At 41.4% G+C, this 22508-nt stretch overlaps 1 protein-coding gene across 1 annotated transcript in view; it reads right to left on the reverse strand.

The window, feature by feature from the left end:
• Positions 1-335: 335 nt before the first annotated feature.
• Positions 336-22508, reverse strand: part of LOC141772026 (DNA (cytosine-5)-methyltransferase 3B-like) — a 47392-nt gene continuing 25219 nt past the window's right edge. The window contains exons 7-22 of the mRNA XM_074642667.1: positions 16473-16631; positions 16261-16368; positions 14895-15036; positions 14668-14790; positions 13576-13620; positions 13382-13461; positions 12502-12614; positions 11524-11707; positions 9396-9480; positions 9135-9280; positions 7184-7274; positions 6564-6712; positions 6270-6355; positions 5148-5217; positions 4940-5058; positions 336-3273 (exon numbers count right to left, since the gene is read on the reverse strand). Of these exons, the coding sequence (XP_074498768.1) occupies positions 3132-3273; positions 4940-5058; positions 5148-5217; positions 6270-6355; positions 6564-6712; positions 7184-7274; positions 9135-9280; positions 9396-9480; positions 11524-11707; positions 12502-12614; positions 13382-13461; positions 13576-13620; positions 14668-14790; positions 14895-15036; positions 16261-16368; positions 16473-16631 (1842 nt within the window). The 3' untranslated portion in view covers positions 336-3131. The remainder of the gene's footprint in view (positions 3274-4939; positions 5059-5147; positions 5218-6269; positions 6356-6563; positions 6713-7183; positions 7275-9134; positions 9281-9395; positions 9481-11523; positions 11708-12501; positions 12615-13381; positions 13462-13575; positions 13621-14667; positions 14791-14894; positions 15037-16260; positions 16369-16472; positions 16632-22508) is intronic.

Raw genomic sequence — 22508 nt, forward strand, 5'->3', positions numbered from 1 at the left:
CAGTACATGATGAAAATACTCCTGAAACAATTGATTAGCTGATAAACAAATTAAAACAACAATTAAAGTTATGCATCATGTAAAATTCCAACCATTATCAAATCTATTTTAATACTTTTTGACCATTGCCCAGACAAGCACATCCCTTTATGAATAAGGTATGATGTGAATTTCATTCTTTGTTATGATTTTATACGATGAACAATTAATGCAGTCACTAAAATATAAATGAACCGATAATGAAACTAATCTTTACCTGAATCTATATCGACCTTTACAGACCTTTCTCTGCACACAAATGGATTAACATTTCACACACAGGACACGTGGAAGTGTTTTTTAGCAGCCAAGCTGCGTTTTATTGAGTAAAAATTATATATAGGTTGCTATAGGTAGTACACAAACATAAAAAAATACAACACTTTTCCACTATTCAAATGAAGTATAAAAATAGCACAGAATCTGTTCTTTTGAGATGCCATTGCACTTTAGATTCTTAAAAAGGCTTTTAGCAAAATAAAAAAAAAATCCTCAAATGGGATTCTGATAAAAGATAAAGCACTAAAAGATTATAGTAAAAACAAGTAGAAACTTCTCAAATACCATTCACACTGAAATGGTTTACATCTAAATAACACAAGATATCAAAAAGCTATTGATTAATATGTGCTATAACATTAAAGATTTAAAGAACGCTTTATACTGTTAATATATACCGTATGTGTTCTCAATATAAAAAGTCTAAAAAGAGCTGAAAGAAAAAGGTTTTTTTTGCGTACTGTTTTCAAAACAGTCAACAAGCTCAGCAGTATTAACGAAGCATGTAAACAATTACTTTTTGTTTTGTTTTTTAAAGAAAATTAGACTAAAAGAGGCTCCTGGTGTCACTTTAAGGGGCCCTTTGAGCACCGTAGAGGAGACAAACTGGTCGGTTAAACACAAGAGAAAAACATTTTGTGTTAAAAAAACACTTGTAAACCTTCCTATCGATACAGTACGCAAAACATTGTGTGGAAAAAAACAAAAGTTCCAGTGATAAAATACAAGCCCTCTCTCTCTCTCTATATATATATACTGTATATATACATACAGGGCATATGGGAGCATAAAGCTACAGTATATATTCACAGAACAGAGATCCTACAGGAGGAGTGATGTACAGTCTGAGGTAATAATGCCCGTTTAGTATGATTTGGTGACAGCATTTAAAAATCTTCCAGTTAGCAAAATAAAACAAAAGTTTTTTCTGAATTTGGTCACATCAAGAGAGAGATTGGTACCAAAACAAACAGTCCAGTAAACCCCTCTGTCTGGTGAACACGCTAAAGCTGAAGCATACAGTCTGACATGTAATTACAGGCAAAAAACACCATCAATGTTTATCAATTACTTGTAATTATATATCCGTACTGTATACTGAAGCATGTGCACCACACAGAACAAAGCGTAGAGATGATTTTCATGGCAGTCCTCTTGTCAAATGTTTAAAAAAAAATGTTCAACAGTGTTAAAAACCACATTTACACACAGTGACTCTCTTCTTCTAAGCAGGCCACACACAGTGAACTAAAACAGTGTTTATTTTAAAGATAAAATCTAAACTTCTACAGTAGGATAAATGCCATCACTCTTTTAATTCTCAGCTGTCTGGAATGGTTCTCTATATCTCTGTGTTTTGCATTGGCTTGTTTCAAGTATTTGTACGTAGCTATCAGGGAGATTAAAGTTTCACACTATCTACACTAAATATAATCTTTTATAAAAGCTGGTTTTCTTTTTCTTTATTTTTTTTTTAAGGAAGCTATATTACTCGTATGAACTCGTCTCAAAGCAAAAAACAAAGTAAAATTTAAAAGTAAAAAGACACTGAGTAAAAATAACTCCTCTAAATATAAAGATAAAATCCTGCTTCATCTCCAGGTTAGCTCGTGGTGCACTAGCTTCCGTTGCTGAATGTATTTTCCTACCTTTTGAAAAACTCAAACATGGTACTGAGGTTTTCTTTCCATATTTAAATCTAAATACGTACCTACTTCTCTACTATCTGGGGGAAAATGTAAGCAGCTTGTCATTTTAACAAAGATAAAAGATTATTTCGTTAGCACACTTTGGAAAATCTGAATGATTTGAAACAGTCTGGAAACTTTGCACTGCTGGGATTTTTTTGTTTTTGTTAATCAGTCAAATTCAATAAAGAAAAATGGGGGAAAAGAATAATAATAAAAAAAAAACAGGGCAATGGAACCAATTTTTATTTTAAATTAATTGATCTATTTCTTTTAAATTTATTAGCATTGAACAACTAGCGCTCCCACAAGGCTTTCACAGCACCTGTGGGGCTAAGACTCATGGGATATGTTGTTGTTGTTGATTAATCTTGTATTATCCATATATAAAAACAGTTGTGGATATTTATTTGTGCTAGAATTTGGACAGAAAACCTCAGTAACATGTTTCAGCTTTTCTAGACTTCTCAGAGAAAACACATTCCGGTCTGAGGCTAGTGGAACAGCAGGGAGCCCAAAAACTGTCCATCTAATGACTTTGGTTCAAGTGTTTCTGTTTAGATTAAAAGCCTGTTGTCTCGTCTTAATCATCATCAGCTAAAAGAAGAGATGAGTGTCCTCTGAAAAGCTTTACACTTCCTAAAAAAAAACTAAAACTTTGATACGGAGCCACTTAAAAAGCTGTACCGTTGGTGCCATGTTGTTCTCTATTTTTCTACATCTGCTAAGTGTTGTCAATTTAAAAGCAATACCTCCTCAGGGAATTTTAAAAGAAAGAAAGAATCCTGTTGGACTCACTGTACGGGCCTGATGTTAATAAACAGAGCATCTTTTCTCCTCTCTACTCTGTTACGGATGATGTAATCAGTGATACTACTATGTTGTAGTGATAAAACATAGTGTGTTTAAGGCTGCAGTGCATTAGCACCAGAAAACACTTAACGATTTCCCAGCTACACTGATTTGTAGTGAAACTGGTTATTTTGCCTGCCAGAGTGGAGAGAAAACCTCCAGCTCTTTTACAAAATGTGGCCGGCGGCTGAAGCTCCTCGGAGCCAGCGTCACGATAGAAAAGCTGGCGTGGAATAGTTAAGTGTTTCCTGGTGATGGGGGGGGGGGTGGCGTCTATTCACAGGCAAAGTAGTCTTTGAGCGGCGCGAACAGATGCCTGATGACGGGGACGCTCCAGGATCGGCCCAGGAGCTTCTGTCTGGCACCGCGACCCATGTTGGACACGTCTGTGTAGTGGACCGGGAAGCCAAAGATCCTGCAGGGTAAGAAATACTAAATCAGTGTCACGATGGTGCTGGAGCGCTACGACACAAAAGATGTCTACTAAAGATCGATTCAACCATGTAGCACGTTTTTTTTTTACGATTTTGAAATAGATGTTTTAATGCCAGAATCGATATATTTGCTTCATCAAGTTACCGCTTTTATTGTTGTAGTCTGAGTAATGTGACGTCAAATCCGTTCCGTATTCGTCAACCAAAACAAACAGCAGCGAGCCGAAACTAGGAAGTCTAAAACGTTGGAGGGTCAGCGTGGATACGACCTGTACCCTTCTGTGTTAAATCCAGCGTGGTAAAAACTACACATCCAGTAAAGGATGGAAACACTTTGGGTTTCACACATTGACAGGAAAAGCAGAGCTAGACATCACGGCTAAAGCTGCATGCTAACTTCTAAAAAAGGCCAAAATATGTCTGAAAATAAGTCAGAAAAAGTTAGCAAGAAACGTTATGGTATGGAGGTAACGTTATGGTATGGTGGTAACGTTATGGTATGGAGGTAACGTTATGGTATGGAGGTAACGTTATGGTGTGGCGGTAACGTTATGGTATGGCGGTAACGTTATGGTATGGAGGTAACGTTATGGTATGGAGGTAACGTTATGGTATGGAGGTAACGTTATGGTATGGAGGTAACGTTATGGTATGGAGGTAACGTTATGGTATGGAGGTAACGTTATGGTATGGTGGTAACGTTATGGTATGGAGGTAACGTTATGGTATGGAGGTAACGTTATGGTGTGGCGGTAACGTTATGGTATGGCGGTAACGTTATGGTATGGAGGTAACGTTATGGTATGGAGGTAACGTTATGGTATGGAGGTAACGTTATGGTATGGAGGTAACGTTATGGTATGGAGGTAACGTTATGGTATGGAGGTAACGTTATGGTATGGAGGTAACGTTATGGTATGGAGGTAACGTTATGGTATGGCGGTAACGTTATGGTATGGAGGTAACGTTATGGTATGGCGGTAACGTGGTGGTGGAGCCGTCGCTCTCGTCTCCGTGGTCAAACGGGCCGACGCTACGACTGTAGAGCACCCAGATACTGACATTATGTTCTCTGCATTGAAACGGCCCCGATGGAGCTGACCATGGATGGATAAAGAGAACGGAGCTGACGGGAGAGCTAGAGACCACCTTGGAGAAGTTACAGGAAGTAGACACGTGGGACTACGACCGCTTTTCAAAATAAAGTGTCAACAAAGGGAACTGTATACAAAATACATCTATGGAAATCAGATTGATGGATTATATTCACCAGAAGTATAAAACATTACATGTCCCTTATAAATTAAAAAGAAAATCCCACTAATCTGTGAGGGAAATGTCTTTATTCTTTGATTTCTGGGTTGCTGGATAATAAATGTAATCAATAATTCCTGACAATGATCCTGATCTATTTGACTTCAGGACATCTCTGACTACAGACATGCTGAAAATCAAACATTTTTACTGGATTCATTTAGAGATTTTCTAAAGTAAAAGTCCCTAGGAGTGTTTGATTCAGCTTTTTCCCTTCATGGTCTAGTGTTAAACAAGTTAATAAAAATCTCAATAAATCATAATATCGAATATATATAAATTTGTATATTTGCTCTTCTGAAGGGTTTTTATGTGTGTGTGCTTTCTGCTCACCTCTCCAGCTCAGTGCACCACAGTATGTCCTCCTTCCCGTTCATCAGCACAGGGAAGTGTTGGTCCTTCCCTTGTTTGATGGAGTTGGAGCGGGTAGTGATGGTGCGCACCTTCCCGAACTATGAAGCAACAAAATACACAGTCAAACAAGAGCAACCAAAAGTGTAAACTGTGAAGACTTCATCTGTATTCTGTAGATATATCAAACCTTTGCAACTCTGCCGTGATCCAGACAGTCCTGCAGCTCCAGCTTGTCCATCCCAGAGGCACACAGAGGCCTGAAACAGAGAGGAGAGATCACATATACTGTATATGTATATACACTGTATATATCTGCAAAACTCAATATAACATTGCGCTTTTGTGTAGATTACAGTAACAATTCTAACCTTAGATAGTGTGTTGTAACATGTAACTCTGTAGGGCTGCAACTAACGATTATAAACATTATAAAATGTCAGAAAATAGTGAAATATGTCCATCCCAGTTTCTCAAAGTCCAAGGTGATGTCTTTAATAGATTAAAATATTTAAATGCAATTAATCGCACATTTTTTATCTGTTGTAAATGAACCTTAAAAGGGAGATTTGTCAAGTATTTAATACTCTTATCAACTTGGGAGTGGACAAATATGCTGCTTTATGCAAAATGTATGTATATATTTATTATTGTAAATCAATTAACAACACAAAACAATGACAGATATTGATCCAGAAACCCTCACAGGTACTGCATTTAGCATAAAACAATATGCATGTGATTATCATAAAGTGGGCATGTCTGTAAAGGGGAGACTCGTGGGTACCCAGAGAACCCATTTACATTCACATATCTGGAGGTCAGAGGTCAAGGGACCCCTTTGAAAATGTCCATGACAGTTTTCCTCACCAAAATTTAGTGTAAGTTTGGCGCGTTATTTAACCTCCTTCGTCACCAGCTAGTATGACATGGTTGGTACCGATGGATTCATCAGGTTGTCTAGTTTCATATGATACCAGTATCTTTACTCTAACTTTAAAACTGAGCCAGGTACAACCCAAAAAGTTGCATTAATGCATTAAATAAATTAGTGGCGTTATAACAAATTTGCGTTAATCATCGCGTTAACTTTGAAAGCCCTAGTCTTTGAATGTCTTGTTTTTTTGCAGTCCAAAACCAAAAGATATTTACTTTAATATGATATAAAGCATAGAAGATATTTATTTTCTGCCATTTCGGCATGAAAAACGACTTTAACCGACACTGAAAAGTCACCAATGTTAAGAGTTGATAGAGTCTGTTTTGACTCCGCAGCGTCTCTGAAAGGATGATGTTTTGTAGTTGTTCCTACCTGTTCATGCCCGGCAGGTTTCCCCAGAAGTATCGGGCACGGTGAGCAGCAGAGACCTCGATAGCGTCGATCATCACGGGGTTACACTGTAAAAAAACACAGTGAGTACTCGTGGTAATCATAAATATACGGTGGTTAAAATTATTCTCAGGCACTTCAGTTTTTAAATCCAGTGGATCAGAGGAGTCGATGGTCGACGTCTTCTGCTCCACATGGATGAAATTAAATAATTGTCTTTTCGTTCATGGACGTCTCTGGTTCATGTTTTTTATGATCTCTGCAGCTGTGACTCACCTCCAGGAAGCGCGAGATGTCCCTCTTGTCGTTGACGCCCATGGCGACCACGTTCTCGAACATCCAGAAGAAAGGCCGGTCCTCTCCTTCTTTGGGCTTGGCTTCGCTCAGCAGACGGTAGAATTCAAAGAACAGCCGCCCTGTTCCTTCTGGAGTAACACGGCACCGTCAGCAAACCAAGAAACATCACTTCTCTCTAATGAGAACCTCCCAGCGGTCACTCCAGGTAACGATTTAAAGATGAATTACTCTTAAGATTCGCCATTTTATGCAATATCAGCCCCCTGCAGAGCCGGAGAGCCCCCCCGCAGACCCACAGTTTCAGACGTACGTGTGCACCAGTAACAGAACCACAGTCTAAAGCTGTGGGTCTGCGGGGCTCTTCAGCTCTGCAGGTCAATGAATCTCATTTTATGCCCCAAAAATGAAAGCATTGTTTATTTTTTGTAATTTAGAAGTAGGAAAGCGCCAGAGACAGCCTTTAGACAGATCTTAAAAATCAAAAGTATTCACCTAAACTCATAATAATGACATTAAAAGGGATAAACCACCACATCCGTTCACTGCTCAAACTATAAACGAGGTCTATGATGACGTGACTTCCTGCGGCGGGTTCCTACCATAGAGCCCTTTCCTGGCAGGGTTGACGATGGACAGGTCGTTGCAGGGACTTCCTCCGATCACCAGGTCAAACGGACCCCACTCCAGCAGCTGAGAGACACAACAGCACCACCAGGTGTTAGACTGACAGCTACTGCATCAATAAAACAACTAAAACCACGCTGGAACTACATTTCCTCATTTTCATGCAGCTTCTGCAACTTTATAAACAAAACTGTTTTTATTTTTTAAAATAAAGTCGTAATATTACGAGAATAGAGTCATAACTCTACGAGAAAAAAAAGTAATTTCCTCCTCCTCTAAAGAGTCAGTTTCCCCATCAGGTCCGTGTGTTTCTTTCTTCAGAATAAACTCAGTTTCTTGCTCAATCTCTTTCAGGTCCTGATACTGATGATAATGTGGTGCTGATGAGCCAAAAGATGAAGTTTTTGGTTATTTGTGAAACCTAAACTAAAGTAGAACTTCACAAGATGCTCCACGTTCCTCATTTTCACACGCTGCTCTATTTCCCCTCTAAAATTACACGTAAAATGACTACTTTATAATAATATTATTTTTTTCCTCAATCTGGCCCTGATCCTCCGTCGTAATAATCAGAATAGTTGCTGATTAATTTGACTGACAAATCAATTAATCTTGACTCAGTTCTAAATGTCATTTATTCATTTATCCAGCAACAGACTGCTAATTTAACGTCCATCTAAACTCTAACATCTGCTCACTCTTTGTCCTCGTTCACCCTCACAAACAGTAGAGTCCTTTAACAGAAGGACAACGAGCGTCGAGAGGAATGAAAGAGGAAGAAACACACACACACACACACACTGAGTGAAAGGGATTCTGGGGGATTTACGGTTGGAGCTGCTCTTTGTCCTGAACCACTCTGAACTACGTCACTGCAGCTGCCGGCCTCTCTTTGGTGTGTGAGTTACTTTCTTTCTGAGGGTGCTTTCACATCAGGGACCCGGGCCCGGATCAGAGAACGCTTGTCCTCAAAATCCAATTCGATTGATCAGTGTGAACGCTCCGTACCGTACTCGGGCACGGTTCGTCAATCCGTACGAGTCCACTTGAAAACGTGGTCTGGAGTACGGTTCAAGTTTACTCGGGTACGGGTTCACAGCAACAACAGACAGTGAAGGTGATCTATTGACTGTATATTGACATCATATCAGCAACATTACTACAGTTTCGATGTCTGTATCTGTAGAATATGTCACAGACATGAAAAAAGTAAAGATTCATTTTACAATCAAAACTTCCTGCTTTCATTTCAAAATAAAAGCCCTCAAGCAGGTTTTTTTTCTGTAAACAGAATTCCTTTATTTGTTAACACAAGGCTTTTATTCCGAAATATGTGCAGGACAGTGTTGTAGAACATGCAGTGACTTGCAGGGCTCCATGAATGAATTGTGGATTATTACTATTATTTACAAATGAGCACACACTTCTTAACCTTTTTATGTCTAAAATAAATATAAATTATATTTATAATGAAATGAAATGACCATTATGAAAGGCAAACTCTATGTAGAAAGAAAGGGCTGACAGCAGCAGCAGAAATGCGGCTGGTGTGAACACCCGACACGTGAATCACAGCAGCGAGGCGGCCGCCACGCACTGCTCACGCGGCCGGTCTGGACAAGCCGTTACTTTTAGTGTTGTCACCCAACTCTAAATGTCACGTACGACAGACAATTCACTGCAGTTTTGTTTTAAAAAGTAAAATCTTAAGTGAAACCCAGGTTCCCTTTGTAACGTTCATTTTGTGTTTGTGCATGTTAAATCCTTTCAATAATTCATTAAAAACGTATCTTTTTTTTAGGACACTCAATACTTGGCTTTAATAAAAGGAAATGTGTATTATAAAATAGTGAAATAGTTCATATAAGTCATGTTTTCAGTAACATTTTTTAAAGGTATATGCAGGAGAGCATTTTCTTTTCTTACGTTTTTCTTAGTGATGTTCCTGACATCGTGGACGTACTGGATCCTTCCTTCATGTCTGACAACACCCACTGAGATGGAGTCCTCGCACACCTCCGACGCCACATACTGGTCCACCTTAAAACCCAGGTCCCTCAGAACCAGGTAGCCTGGAGACACAGACACCGTTCGGATGACGACGTTTTACATCAATGAAACATGGAAAAGGTCCAAACATCAGCGTTAATATCACCGCCTGCTGCCTGCCGTCAGTCAAACACTCACCGGTGGCGATGCCGTCAAACAGGGAGAGGACTCTGATTGGACGTCTCTGCTCTGCAGGGACTGCTGGGAAAATCTTTGGTTTCTCCTGGAAGAGAGAAATGAAGACGGACCATCTTTCTTATTCTTATCTGGGCGGCTAAATGTTGCCTCTCTGCTGAATCCCTTCAAACTGGAATCTCACATTATGATGCAACTCAATAAATACGTTTCTGCCTCAGATATAAAACCACAGCATAATGCCAACTTTGCAGCCACTTGTCAAGTTGCATAAGAGTTTTTTTTAAATGGTTTTATTTACATGAGGTAAAAAACATCCAGTATTTCACAGTAAAAAGCAGATCAAATAATTTGTGTAGCATCTTGTTAATCATATTGCGACCAAACACATTCATCTTGGCTGAGAACCACTGATATAGAGGATAAAAACTGGGGCTGTCAATCGATTCAAATAGTTAATCGCGGTTATCGCAAATTGCCCCATTTTTTATCTGTTCAAAATGTAACTTAAAGATTTGTACCAATGGATTCATCAGGTTCTCTAGTTTACTATGATACCAGTATCGGACTTTTCTTCTACCTTTCTTTTGGACATTTTCGGGACATTTTTCAGACATTTTTATATATTTTTTGGATCTTTTATTCGAACGTTTTTCCGACTTTTTTCTGACATTTTTCAGACATTTTCAGCCTATTCATTTTTTGGATCTTTTTTTTCGAATGTTTTTCTGACTTTTTTTGGACAATTTTTTTCAGACATTTTTGGGGACTTTTTTTTTTTTTTTTTACATTTTTTGGACATTTTCAGATTATTTTTTTTTTTTTTTACATTTTGAGACATTTTTCGGATCTTTTTGGACATTTTCAGATTATCGCAAATTGCCCCATTTGTATCTGTTCAAAATGTGACTTAAAAGGAGATTTGTACCGAAGGATTCATCAGGTTCCAGTATCAGACTTTTCTTCTACCTTTCTTTTGGACATTTTTAGATATTTTTTTCGAACGTTTTCCCGACTTTTTTCTGACATTTTTCAGACATTTTCAGCCTATTTTTTTTTTTTTTTACATTTTTGGGATCTTTTTTTTCAAATGTCTTTCTGACTTTTTTGGACATTTTTCAGAAAAAAAAATTTCAGCCATTTTTTGGGGATATTCAGACTTTTTTTTTTTTGAGACATTTTGCGGATCTTTTTGGACATTTTCAGATTATCGCAAATTGCCCCATTTTTTATCTGTTCAAAATGTAACTTAAAGATTTGTACCAATGGATTCATCAGGTTCTCTAGTTTACTATGATACCAGTATCAGACTTTTCTTCTACCTTTCTTTTGGACATTTTCGGGAAATTTTTTGAATCTTTTATTAGAATGATTTTCCGACTTTTTTCTGACATTTTTCAGACATTTTCAACCTATTTCTTTTTTTTTCTGACATTTTGGGGATTTTTTTTTTCCGAATGTTTGGTCAGACTTTTTTGGACATTTTTCAGACTTTTTTTTTTTTTTTACATTTTGAGACATTTCTTGGATCTTTTTGGACATTTTCAGACTACAGACAAAAACTCTCACACGTTCACATATCTGGAGGTCAGAGGTCAAGGGACCCCTTTGAACATGAACAACAGTTTTTCCTCGCCAAAATTTAGCATAACTCTGGAGCGTTATTTAACCTCCTTTGGGACGAGCTAGTGTGACATGGTTGGTACCGATGGATTCTTTAGGTTTTTCTAGTTTCATATGATACCAGTATCTTCACTCTAGCTGCATTAATGATGACATTAACTTTGACAGCCCTAGTTGTAACACTTTGAAGTGAAGTAATGCCGACTTGCAGCAGCTTGTGAAGTTGCATAAGAGTGATGTTCTCTTTTTAAATGGTTTTAGTTACATAATTTTTAGCGGCTCAAGGAGGAATAATCATCCAGTATTTCACAGTAAAAAGCAGTTAAAATAATTAGTGTAGCATCTTGTTAATCATATTCATCCTGGCTGGGAACCACTGATATAGAGGATAAGAATAGATTTACAGATACAGATATATTGAGTTTTTGCCGTTTCTAATATCCCAGTTTGCCCACAGATCATTAAACTTCTTCTACAAACATCTTAAAAAGAAACCAACGTGACTCACAAACTCCTGTCCGTTGTCGTTGGCGAAGAAGCCCTGCAGCTTGAGGCCCCAGTCGTGCCGTCGCTTCAGGACGCCGTACTGCAGCAGCGGCTGGCACATGTAGCATCGCCACGGGTCCAGATAGCGAGCGTTGTTAGATGCTCCGGGATCGACCAGGATGTCCAGACAGTCCACGCAGAAACACCTGGAGGGAAGAAGAGAGGAGGAGGTGAACGGACAGATGGACACATCGCTGGAGGACCAAGTAGTTCATGTGTTGTATCTTCTGTTTCTTTGTTTTTCTTTAATATATATATACACTTTATTGCAATGTTTCTTTCATTATTTTCATAGTCCATTGCACATTTTTATACAAGTTAAATTTATACTAGGGCTGTCAAAGTTAACTCGTTAACGCAAATTTGTTTTAACGCCATTCATTTCTTTAACGCATTAACGCAACTTGTGATTTTTAGGTTGTAGCGGGTTCAGTTTTAATGCTAGAGTGAAGATACTGGTATAATCTGAAACTAGAAAACCTGATGAATCCATCGGTACAAACCATGTCATACTAGCTTGTCCAGAAGGAGGATAAATAACGCTACGAAGTTACGCTAAATTTTGGCGAGGAAAAACTGTCATGTCCATTTTCAAAGGGGTCCCTTGACCTCTGACCTCCAGATCAGTGAATGTAAATGGGTTCTATGGGTGCCCACGAGTCTCCCTTTACAGACATGCCCACTTTATGATCATCATAAAATGTTGTGTTGTAAATTGATTTCCAATAATAAACATAATCATACATTTGCATAAAGCAGCATATCTGTCCACTCCCATGTTGATAAGAGGATTAAATACTTGACAAATCTCCCTTTAAGGTACATTTTGATCAGATAAAAAAAATGTGTGATTAATTTGCGATTAATCGTGATTAACTATTTGAATCGACTGACAGCCCTAGTTGTAGGTACTCTATGTTTCTTTATGTGCGTGTCGGACCTGCAGCAGTTGGCGTTGCCGCAGAGCAGAACCTCTCGACCGCCGCAGCAGACGGTGCAGTAGGACTGGTAACCGTCGTCGTCGTACATGTAGGACATCTCCAGGTACACATCCTGAACACACAAACACACATCTGGATTCAGTGGAAACCCTCCAACACTGCAGAACATCAGCCACAATTTAAAGAAAAGTCATCTTCAGACATACACTCAGTTACCAGTTTATTAGGCACACTTCAGAATAATGCAGTCTTATACAAAACAGTCCTGCAATAAACAAATAATGAAGGTTAGGATGTTCAGTTTGTGTTGTTGTAGAGAGGATAAATACTCCTTTCAGTATAACACAGTACGTACCACGCTCTATTTCATAATATCTCTCAGTAGTTTATATAACGCCTGATGTGACAGTTTGTTGATTTAAACTATCTGCTGCAGTGAAGGGAGTTACCAAAGAAGACCTCATTAATCTACATAGTATTGTGTTATATCAGGAAACTGAACCTTCTCTGATAATCTTCTTATCATTTATGTGGTAAATTAATAATCTGTCACATATCAGTTCTGCTGCTCCGCATCACGGTGACTCAGCGTTTCTCCTGTTCATCAACGCTTTTTCTTTTGCTCATCTAAACGTCTGGTAGCTTTCCCCCGCTGCACACAGAGATTAAACTGTTAAACTGTTTGGAGTAAATAAAGGAAGAACTGGGTAATACCAAAGAAGGTATATTAATAAGAAGTGAAAGTTTGGTCCGTTCCAGCTACACAGCTACGCCTCCGCCATTTTGGACTGAAAGCGACTACCGACGCCAGTAAAACGCTAATTTAATATCAACAAGCTGCTGATTGTGGAGAATAATAAATATGTATTGTTGCTCTACCTTGCATGTTTGGCACAGGCCTCCTTCAAACAGCGGGTGGAAGGTTGCTGCTCTCATCTTTCCACAAGAGAGACAGAAATCTGTAAAAAAAAACACACAAACGAATCAATCAATCAATCAATCAATCAATCAACAGGCCAAAAGAGTAAAAATGAAACTACACGATTAATAATAAACACAGAGTGAGTCTTTACCTTCTATACTTCTTTTATTCTTCAGAACTTCATTCACCATTTGTTCTGAGAGGAAAAAAAGGACAATGTTGAAAAAAGCAAATTTTCATTAGCTTCACCTCTATGGAGGACAAAACCTGCCAAAATAAAAGATAAATGAATAAATAAATAAATCACTCATAAATATATAAATAAATACATACATTTAAAAATAAATATAAAATATATACAAAATAAATTAAAACATTTATAAAATAAATAAATTTCAAATACTCAAAATAATAAATAAATAAATATATAATAAATAAATGCAAAATAAATGAATAAATAAATAAATACCTCATAAATACATACATTTAAAAGACTAAAAATAACAAATATATAAATAAAGTATAAGTGCAAAAATAAATGAATAAATACAAAATAAATAAAAAATAAATGAATAAATACAAAATAAATGCAAAAATATATAAATACATTTAAAAGTTAATAAAAATAAATGCAAAAATAAATAAAAGGGAAAATTAAACAGAACAGTAAATAAATAAGGGAATTAATACAGAGATAGATAATTAAAGAAGCAAATTGAAACAATCTATCTCACCTTTGTTCAATAATTAATTGATGGCTACATTTAATGACATATTTATTTATCGAGTCATTAAGAAATGTAAGCTAATCTAAACCACCAAACGAATACAAAACTTAGCATTTTAGTTCCTTTTTTATACTTTTAACAAAAACAAAAAGCTGGGAAAAAACGTCATATGCTAAAATTCCAGCTTTAATTAATAAATTATTAAATTGACTCTGCTAATGTGAACCAGAAAACCACTCATTAAATGAAAATCAGAAAGTAACCTCAGTCACTGAAGTAAAACTTCTGGAAGAAATTAGATTTTACTACTTTAAAAAAGAGAAAAAAAGATCTGATCCTATGAATGATTGTAGCACAAAATAAAACTGGACTGTTATAATATCTATATATATATATATATATAGATATATATATATAGATATAAATATCTATATATATATAGATATATATCTATATATATATAGATATATATATAGATATATATATAGTGTATATGCATGATTGTGGAGACGTACCTCTGCTGTAGGACTCCTCGGGGGCGGCCTTGCCCTTGCAGAGGCTGACTCGGGGCCGCTTGGCGCTGGGGAAATACTCTGGCAGGGAAACATCGAGGACCTGGTGGTCCAGAGGGTTACTGTCTGCAGGGACGCACAGAAACACACCAACTTTACTCTCATCTCCTCGCCGGATGGCTTGTAACGGACAATAAACGACCGGTCTTGGTGCCCGTTGCCTTGCTCACCGGCGGTGTGCGTAGGTTTGAGTCCCTCCTCTCCTTTAGGCAGGAAGCCGCCGTTGGCCCAGTCCAGCATGGGTTTGACCTGGTCGTCCGGATTGTCCGACTCGCAGGGAGGAAACTTCTTCTCCGCCCGGATACTCGCCATCTGTGATAAAGAGACGTAAAGTTGTTCTGGTGAAGGGATGGAGAGACGCGGAGCTCCATGGGGGAGAGGAAAACAAAAGCTGAGGAGAAAAACTAAAATAAATGTCGAAGTGATGAAACACACTTTGACCATCTATCGGTTTCAGTAAATCCAATGTTGAGACTTACAGCGACAGAAATGATAGAAAATCAATAAAATGTAAAAAAAATATACAAAAATAATCCAATTAAATGAACCATTTAGTTAGGTTAAGAGAAAACATCACGGTTAGGCTCAAAATAAGTAAAACACGTACGTAAACAAACGTAAACAAAAATCATGTGACGTTCATCACATAAACTCCATCACTAACTCTTACTGTAACATTCAGACACTGATGTGTTTACATCGCAGTCAGTACAGGATACATGGCGTACAAATGACACAGAGATCAAGAGAGGTGCTCTTATTGCACGCTAAACGCCGTGCGTATTATCGTGGCATCTCTACTGGCTGGTTATAACCTGACTGTACAAGTGTTAGTTTCTCCTTCCTCTCTCGTCATCCTCGCTGTTATCTCAATGACAGGATGAGACAGTGATGGCGAGGAGGAAGAACACCTTTCAGATGTTCATCTTCTGTTTGTTTTACTTGGCTACTGGTGTACACGCACACGCACACGCACACGCACACACACACACACACGCACACACACACACACTGTGGTGAAACATGCACCTCCAGTGAACCAGTTTGTTCATGCCAGGAAACCACAAAACATGTTTTTATAGCAGATCTGAGACACAATCAGCCACACGCACACACACGCACGCACTCACACACATGCACACACGCATAGGTAGAAGAAGAAGAAGAAGAAGAAGAAGTAATAGAAGAAGAAGAAGTAATAGAAGAAGAAGATGAAGAAGAGGAGGGCAGATTAACTGTAATAAAGACAAAGGTGAAGTGAAGGTGAAGTGAAGGTGAAGGTGAAGGTGAGGGGAAGGTGCAGTGAAGGTGAAGGTGAGGTGAAGGTGAAGTGAAGGTGCAGTGAAGGTGCAGTGAAGGTGAAGGTGAGGTGAAGGTGAAGTGAAGGTGAAGGTGAGGTGAAGGTGCAGTGAAGGTGAAGGTGAGGTGAAGGTGAGGTGAAGGTGAAGGTGCAGTGAAGGTGCAGTGAAGGTGAAGTGAAGGTGCAGTGAAGGTCAGGTGAAGGTGAAGAGCTCGTTGACGGTTGTCGGTGCTTACCTCCAGAGCCTGGAAGATGGCCCGGCGGTAGGAGGCCAGCTTGGTGTAGGACACCTGGCTGAAGAACTTGGGGAAGGCGGTGATGGAGTCCAGCTTGTCTGCTGAAACCTGGAGAGAGAAAAAAGAACGTGGCATCAAACAAACAACGACACGGACATCTATGATTTGATTTCCCTCCCTCTCTCGGTCTGGTTTTCTTCTTCCCTCCTCACCTCAGAGAACTTGCCGTCTCCGAACCACTGCAGCCACCTCATGCCGTGGCTGGCCTGCCGCTTGCCGGTGGCGCGCCACGTCACCACGATGCCGGGCCACCAGGAGAAGCCCTTGATCTTCCCCCACACCAGCTCGCCGATGCCAAAACCCTTGTTGTCCTGGATGGAGGAGGGAGAGGATACGGTCACGGGCTTGTACTACTTTACTCATGAAAGAAAGATCTTTAAAAAATCTTTAAAATTTAAAAAGAAATTAGTGGAAATAAATTTTTTTGTTTACATTTTCCTCTTTTATTTATCATTGTTGTAGGTCTATGGTACGACGCTACGACGGAGTATTTGGGCCACATTGAAGGAAAAAAATGAATCTGAGATTTAGAGAACAAAGTCATAATATTATAAAGTAGTAATTTTACGTGTTATTTTCTTTTTTCTCATAATATCACGACTTTATTCTCGTAAAGATATGACTTTATTCTCGTAATATTACGATTTGTTTCCCGTACAGTTATGACTTTTTTTCTCGTACAGTTATGACTTTATACTCATATTATTACGGCTTTTATTCTCGTTATATTTTGACTTTAATCTGTAAATCTCAGATGTTTTTTTCCCTCAATGTGGCCCTAATACTCCGTAGTACATTGTCTCTTTGGCCCTCACTGCATTAGACTTATATACTATATACTTAGACTACAAAATGTGTTACCTTCATCACAATGATCACATGTTTTGTGGCTCCAGACAGTTTTTTTTTTGCCTAAAATGTCTCTTTAGATAGTAAAGATTGCTGACGCCTGGTTTAGCAGAAGGGAGGATTGATGATGTGACAGTAATTTGTAAATCTATCTGTATTATGCAAAAGCTGAAAAGCTCCCTGAACATATTAGTCGTCCAAAATCCTAAAACCTTTCTTGGATGAAGACGTAGAAAAGATAAAACTAAAGATCTTCACCGCAAGTTCAACAGTGTTAAAGGGAGAGAAGGCGCCAAGCTCTCAACCTCCCCGCCGGAGCTCTCCATCTACCGCCAGAGCTCCCCACCTCATGTCGGAGCTCTCCACCTCATGTCGGAGCTCTCCACCTCCCCACCAGAGCTCTCCACCTCCCACCAGAGCTCTCCACCTCATGTCGGAGCTCTCCACCTCCCCACCAGAGCTCTCCACCTCCCCATCAGAGCTCTCCACCTCCCCGCCAGAGCTCTCCATCTCCCCGCCAGAGCTCTCCACCTCCCCGCCAGAGCTCTCCATCTTCCCACCAGAGCTCTCCACCTCCCCACCAGAGCTCTCCACCTCCCCACCAGAGGTCTCCACCCCCCACCAGAGCTCTCCACCCCCACCGGAGCTCTCCACCTCCCCGCCAGAGCTCTCCATCTCCCCGCCAGAGCTCTCCACCTCCCCGCCAGAGCTCTCCATCTCCCCACCAGAGCTCTCCACCTCCCCACCAGAGCTCTCCACCTCCCCGCCAGAGCTCTCCATCTCCCCGCCAGAGCTCTCCATCTCCCCACCAGAGCTCTCCACCTCCCCATCAGAGCTCTCCACCTCCCCGCCAGAGCTCTCCATCTCCCCGCCAGAGCTCTCCACCTCCCCGCCAGAGCTCTCCATCTCCCCACCAGAGCTCTCCACCTCCCCACCAGAGCTCTCCACCTCCCCACCAGAGGTCTCCACCCCCCACCAGAGCTCTCCACCCCCACCGGAGCTCTCCACCTCCCCGCCAGAGCTCTCCATCTCCCCGCCAGAGCTCTCCACCTCCCCGCCAGAGCTCTCCATCTCCCCGCCAGAGCTCTCCACCTCCCCGCCAGAGCTCTCCATCTCCCCGCCAGAGCTCTCCACCTCCCCGCCAGAGCTCTCCATCTCCCCGCCAGAGCTCTCCACCTCCCCGCCAGAGCTCTCCACCTCCCCGCCAGAGCTCTCCATCTCCCCACCAGAGCTCTCCACCTCCCCACCAGAGCTCTCCACCTCCCCACCAGAGGTCTCCACCCCCCACCAGAGCTCTCCACCCCCACCGGAGCTCTCCACCTCCCCGCCAGAGCTCTCCATCTCCCCGCCAGAGCTCTCCACCTCCCCGCCAGAGCTCTCCATCTCCCCGCCAGAGCTCTCCACCTCCCCGCCAGAGCTCTCCACCTCCCCACCAGAGCTCTCCACCTCCCCACCAGAGGTCTCCACCCCCCACCAGAGCTCTCCACCCCCACCGGAGCTCTCCACCTCCCCGCCAGAGCTCTCCATCTCCCCGCCAGAGCTCTCCACCTCCCCGCCAGAGCTCTCCATCTCCCCACCAGAGCTCTCCACCTCCCCACCAGAGGTCTCCACCCCCCACCAGAGGTCTCCACCCCCCACCAGAGCTCTCCACCCCCACCGGAGCTCTCCACCTCCCCGCCAGAGCTCTCCATCTCCCCGCCAGAGCTCTCCACCTCCCCGCCAGAGCTCTCCATCTCCCCACCAGAGCTCTCCACCTCCCCACCAGAGGTCTCCACCCCCCACCAGAGCTCTCCACCCCCACCGGAGCTCTCCACCTCCCCGTCTGATTACAACGTTAATATGACAGTTGCGAAAGGCATTCGATCCCTTTCCAAGTTGTTCCCCCCCCCCCCCCCCCGAGCCGCTTCGATTACGAAAACGTGACGTCATATCTACACAAGACGGATCCTCTCTAGCCAGAACCAGGAGAGAAAAGATAAAAACTTCACTGCAAACATGAGATTTAGTTATCAAGATGTCCCGACCTCTAACATAAACGGTTTGACTTCCTCATTTGCTCAGCTGTCTCTCTCTCTCCTGTATTTCTGTTAAGCTTTGCACTTGAGTCTTTAAAGAAAACATCAAACGTCTCCATGTTTTCTGTCTTTTGAAGGTTACGTGTGCTGATTTATGAGCAGGTGGGATTTCTATGCTTGCAAACAAATCCCAGTTGAGCTGCCGGCTCTGTGATCCTTCAGTCCGCCTTAAGAGAGAAAAAACCCATTAGGCTTTGTAACGGAGTCCGACTCCTCTAAAGGATGCTACGCTCCGCTGAGTTCAGCCTGGATCCACTGAAAACAGACACACACACACAAGAACACGTGCACTGTGCAGATCTGTATGAGTATGCACCAAACACACACACACACACACACACACACACACACACACACACACACACACAGAGACGTTGCTGTGCAGACTGGTGGTCGTCATGACCTGAATGAAACTATTGATACAGAGCAAACACAGCCAGACTGTGTGTGTGTGTGTGTGTGTGTGTGTGTGTGTGTTTGTGGCCACCTGCACTAACACAAGGCCAGGTGGAGGAGGTTCTGTGGTCTGTGAAGGGAGTTACCCTCCTCCTCTTTCTATCGCTGCCAAACCTCCACTTCCCCTTTTCAGAACACGCCGTCTCTCCTGCATCGCCGCAGCCGCCTCGCTCTCCGTCTTCCCTCTTTCACAAAGAGAGCTTTCCAGTTATATTTCTGATGTCTGTAAGTTCAGTGCACTAGATAGTAGAGCTGGGACGATTCAGCTATCTCCTGATTCAATATTACGATTTATTGAAAAAGTTGAGCCATCCACTTCTAGGGACTTTTACTTTGTAAAATCTCTAAATGAATCCAGTAAAACTGTTTGACTTTCAGCATGTATGTAGTCAGAGATGTCCTGAAGTCAAATATATCAGGATCATTATCAGGAATTATTTATTAGGGCCCGAGCACGAAAGTGCCAGGACCCAACGGTGTCCTGGCACGAAGTGCAAGGAACCTATTGTTTTTCTGGGTATTATTCTTTTTCTGCTGGAATATCGCGTTTTTGACGACCTTAGCCATCCCCAAAACTCACGAAAAGTGGAGTATGCGTCAGAACTGGTGGGAAATTCAATGTTCTGGAGTGACTGGGCTCGGGTGTCTCCAGGGGGCTCCATAGCGCCCCCTAACGTACACAGTTTTTCAGAGAAAGTTTCTTCGATCTTCACGAAATTCAAGTATGTCATTGCTCACGCCCTCATACCTGGATTAAATGATTTTGAGATTTTTTCGGCAAACAGGAAGTCAGCCATGTTGGACTTCCTGCGTGATTTTAGAATTTACGAACGCATATTTGAAGACTTTAGGAAGCACAAAAATGTATGAAACTTTACACGCACATCGAAACTAGTAATTACTTAATTTTAGTGGTGAAATTTTGCTTGGGCGTGGCATGTTGGCTCTCTAGCGCCCCCTTATGTCTTTCAGATTTTGAACATACCTTTAGGTACTCGAAAACTCATGAAATTTGGCAAAATGATAGACACCTGTGAACTTTATGTAACTGCATAGCCATTAGGCTCAGTGTGTTTTTATTCGGCTCTATAGCGCCCCCTAACGCGTTGAAATTTTAACTTTGTCAAAGTTGATCCGATAATCATGAAATTTGGTATGCATATCCCACTCATCATTTGAAACATATTCCTCATTGGGTTTCATTAGCTCCGCCCACCCGGAAGTCGGCCATATTGGATTTCATGTCACTTTTAGCGTTTTATAGGCCGCGTACTTTAACGAACTCCTCCTACAGATTTAATCAGATCGATTTGAAATTTGGTCAGGACCATCTTAAGACCTTGAGGATGAAAAGTTATTAAAATCGTGAGTTTTCACTTAACGAGCGGAACGTGGCGTGGCGTCCATTTTGAGCCATTCGCCATGAAACAGGCAGTTATTGTAACTCAACTGTACATAGTCCGATCTGCCCCAAATCTCTCAGGTATGATGGTGGTACAGTCTTGAGGACATGTATATGAAAAATTATACTCATAGCCCCGCCCTAAGACGTTAGCCCCGCCCCCTTTCATATCTCATGAACCGTTTATAGTAGAGTCTTGTGGGATGTGTCATATCACTCAGCAGAGAGTGGGTTAACCCTAACTCAACTGTACATAGTTCGATCTGCCCCAAATTATCATTTGAAACATATTCCTCATTGGGTTTCATTAGCCCCACCCACCCAGAAGTCGGCCATATTGGATTTTATGTACGATTTTCCCAATTTTTTCGTTTTATTGGCCGCGTACTTTAACGAACTCCTCCTACAGATTTGATCATATCGAGTTGATATTTGGTCAGGACCATCTCAAGACCTCGAGGATGAAAAGTTATTAAAATGGTGAGCGTTCACTTAACGAGCGGACCGTGGCGTGGCGGCCATTTTGAGCCATTCGCCATGAAACAGGGAGTTATTGTAACTCAACTGTACATAGTCCGATCTGCCCCAGATTTCTCAGGTATGATGGTGGTACAGTCTTGAGGACATGTATATGAAAAATTATACTCATAGCCCCGCCCTAAGACGTTAGCCCCGCCCCCTTTCATATCTCATGAACCGTTTATAGTAGAGTCTTGTGGGATGTGTCATATCACTCAGCAGAGAGTTCCTGTTTTATTGGTTAAGGGTAGCCCCGCCCCCTACACATTAGCCCCGCCCCCTTTCATAACTCATGAACCGTTTGTCGTACAGGCTTATGGGGGGTGTTATATCACTCAGCAGAGAGTTCCTGTTTTATTGGTTAAGGGTAGCCCCGCCCCCTACACATTAGCCCCGCCCCCTTTCATAACTCATGAACCGTTTGTCGTAGAGTCTTGCGGTAAGTGTCATATCACTCAGCAGAGAGTGCCTGTTTCATTGGTAAATGTTATGCCCGCCCCCTACACATTAGCCCCGCCCCCTTTCATAACTCATGATCCGTTTGTAGTAGAGTCTTGTGGGAAGTGTCATATCACTCAGCAGAGAGTTCCTGTTTCATTGGTGGAGGTTATGCCCGCCCCCTACACATTAGCCCCGCCCCCTTTCATAACTCATGATCCGTTTGTCGTAGAGTCTTGTGGGAAGTGTCATATAACTCAGCAGAGAGTTCCTGTTTCATTGGTTAATGTTATGCCCGCCCCCTACACATTAGCCACGCCCCCCTTCATAACTCGTGAACCGTCATTTACAGCGCCACACGCTCCAAGCAGAAAATTCACTCTAACTGTTGCGTGCAGTTTCCGACTTTCACGGGAATGCACGACAGCGGGTTCTCGGACGTGCGCGTT

This window comes from Sebastes fasciatus, chromosome 8 (genome assembly GCF_043250625.1).
Source record: "Sebastes fasciatus isolate fSebFas1 chromosome 8, fSebFas1.pri, whole genome shotgun sequence".
NCBI classification, from domain to species: domain Eukaryota; kingdom Metazoa; phylum Chordata; class Actinopteri; order Perciformes; family Sebastidae; genus Sebastes; species Sebastes fasciatus.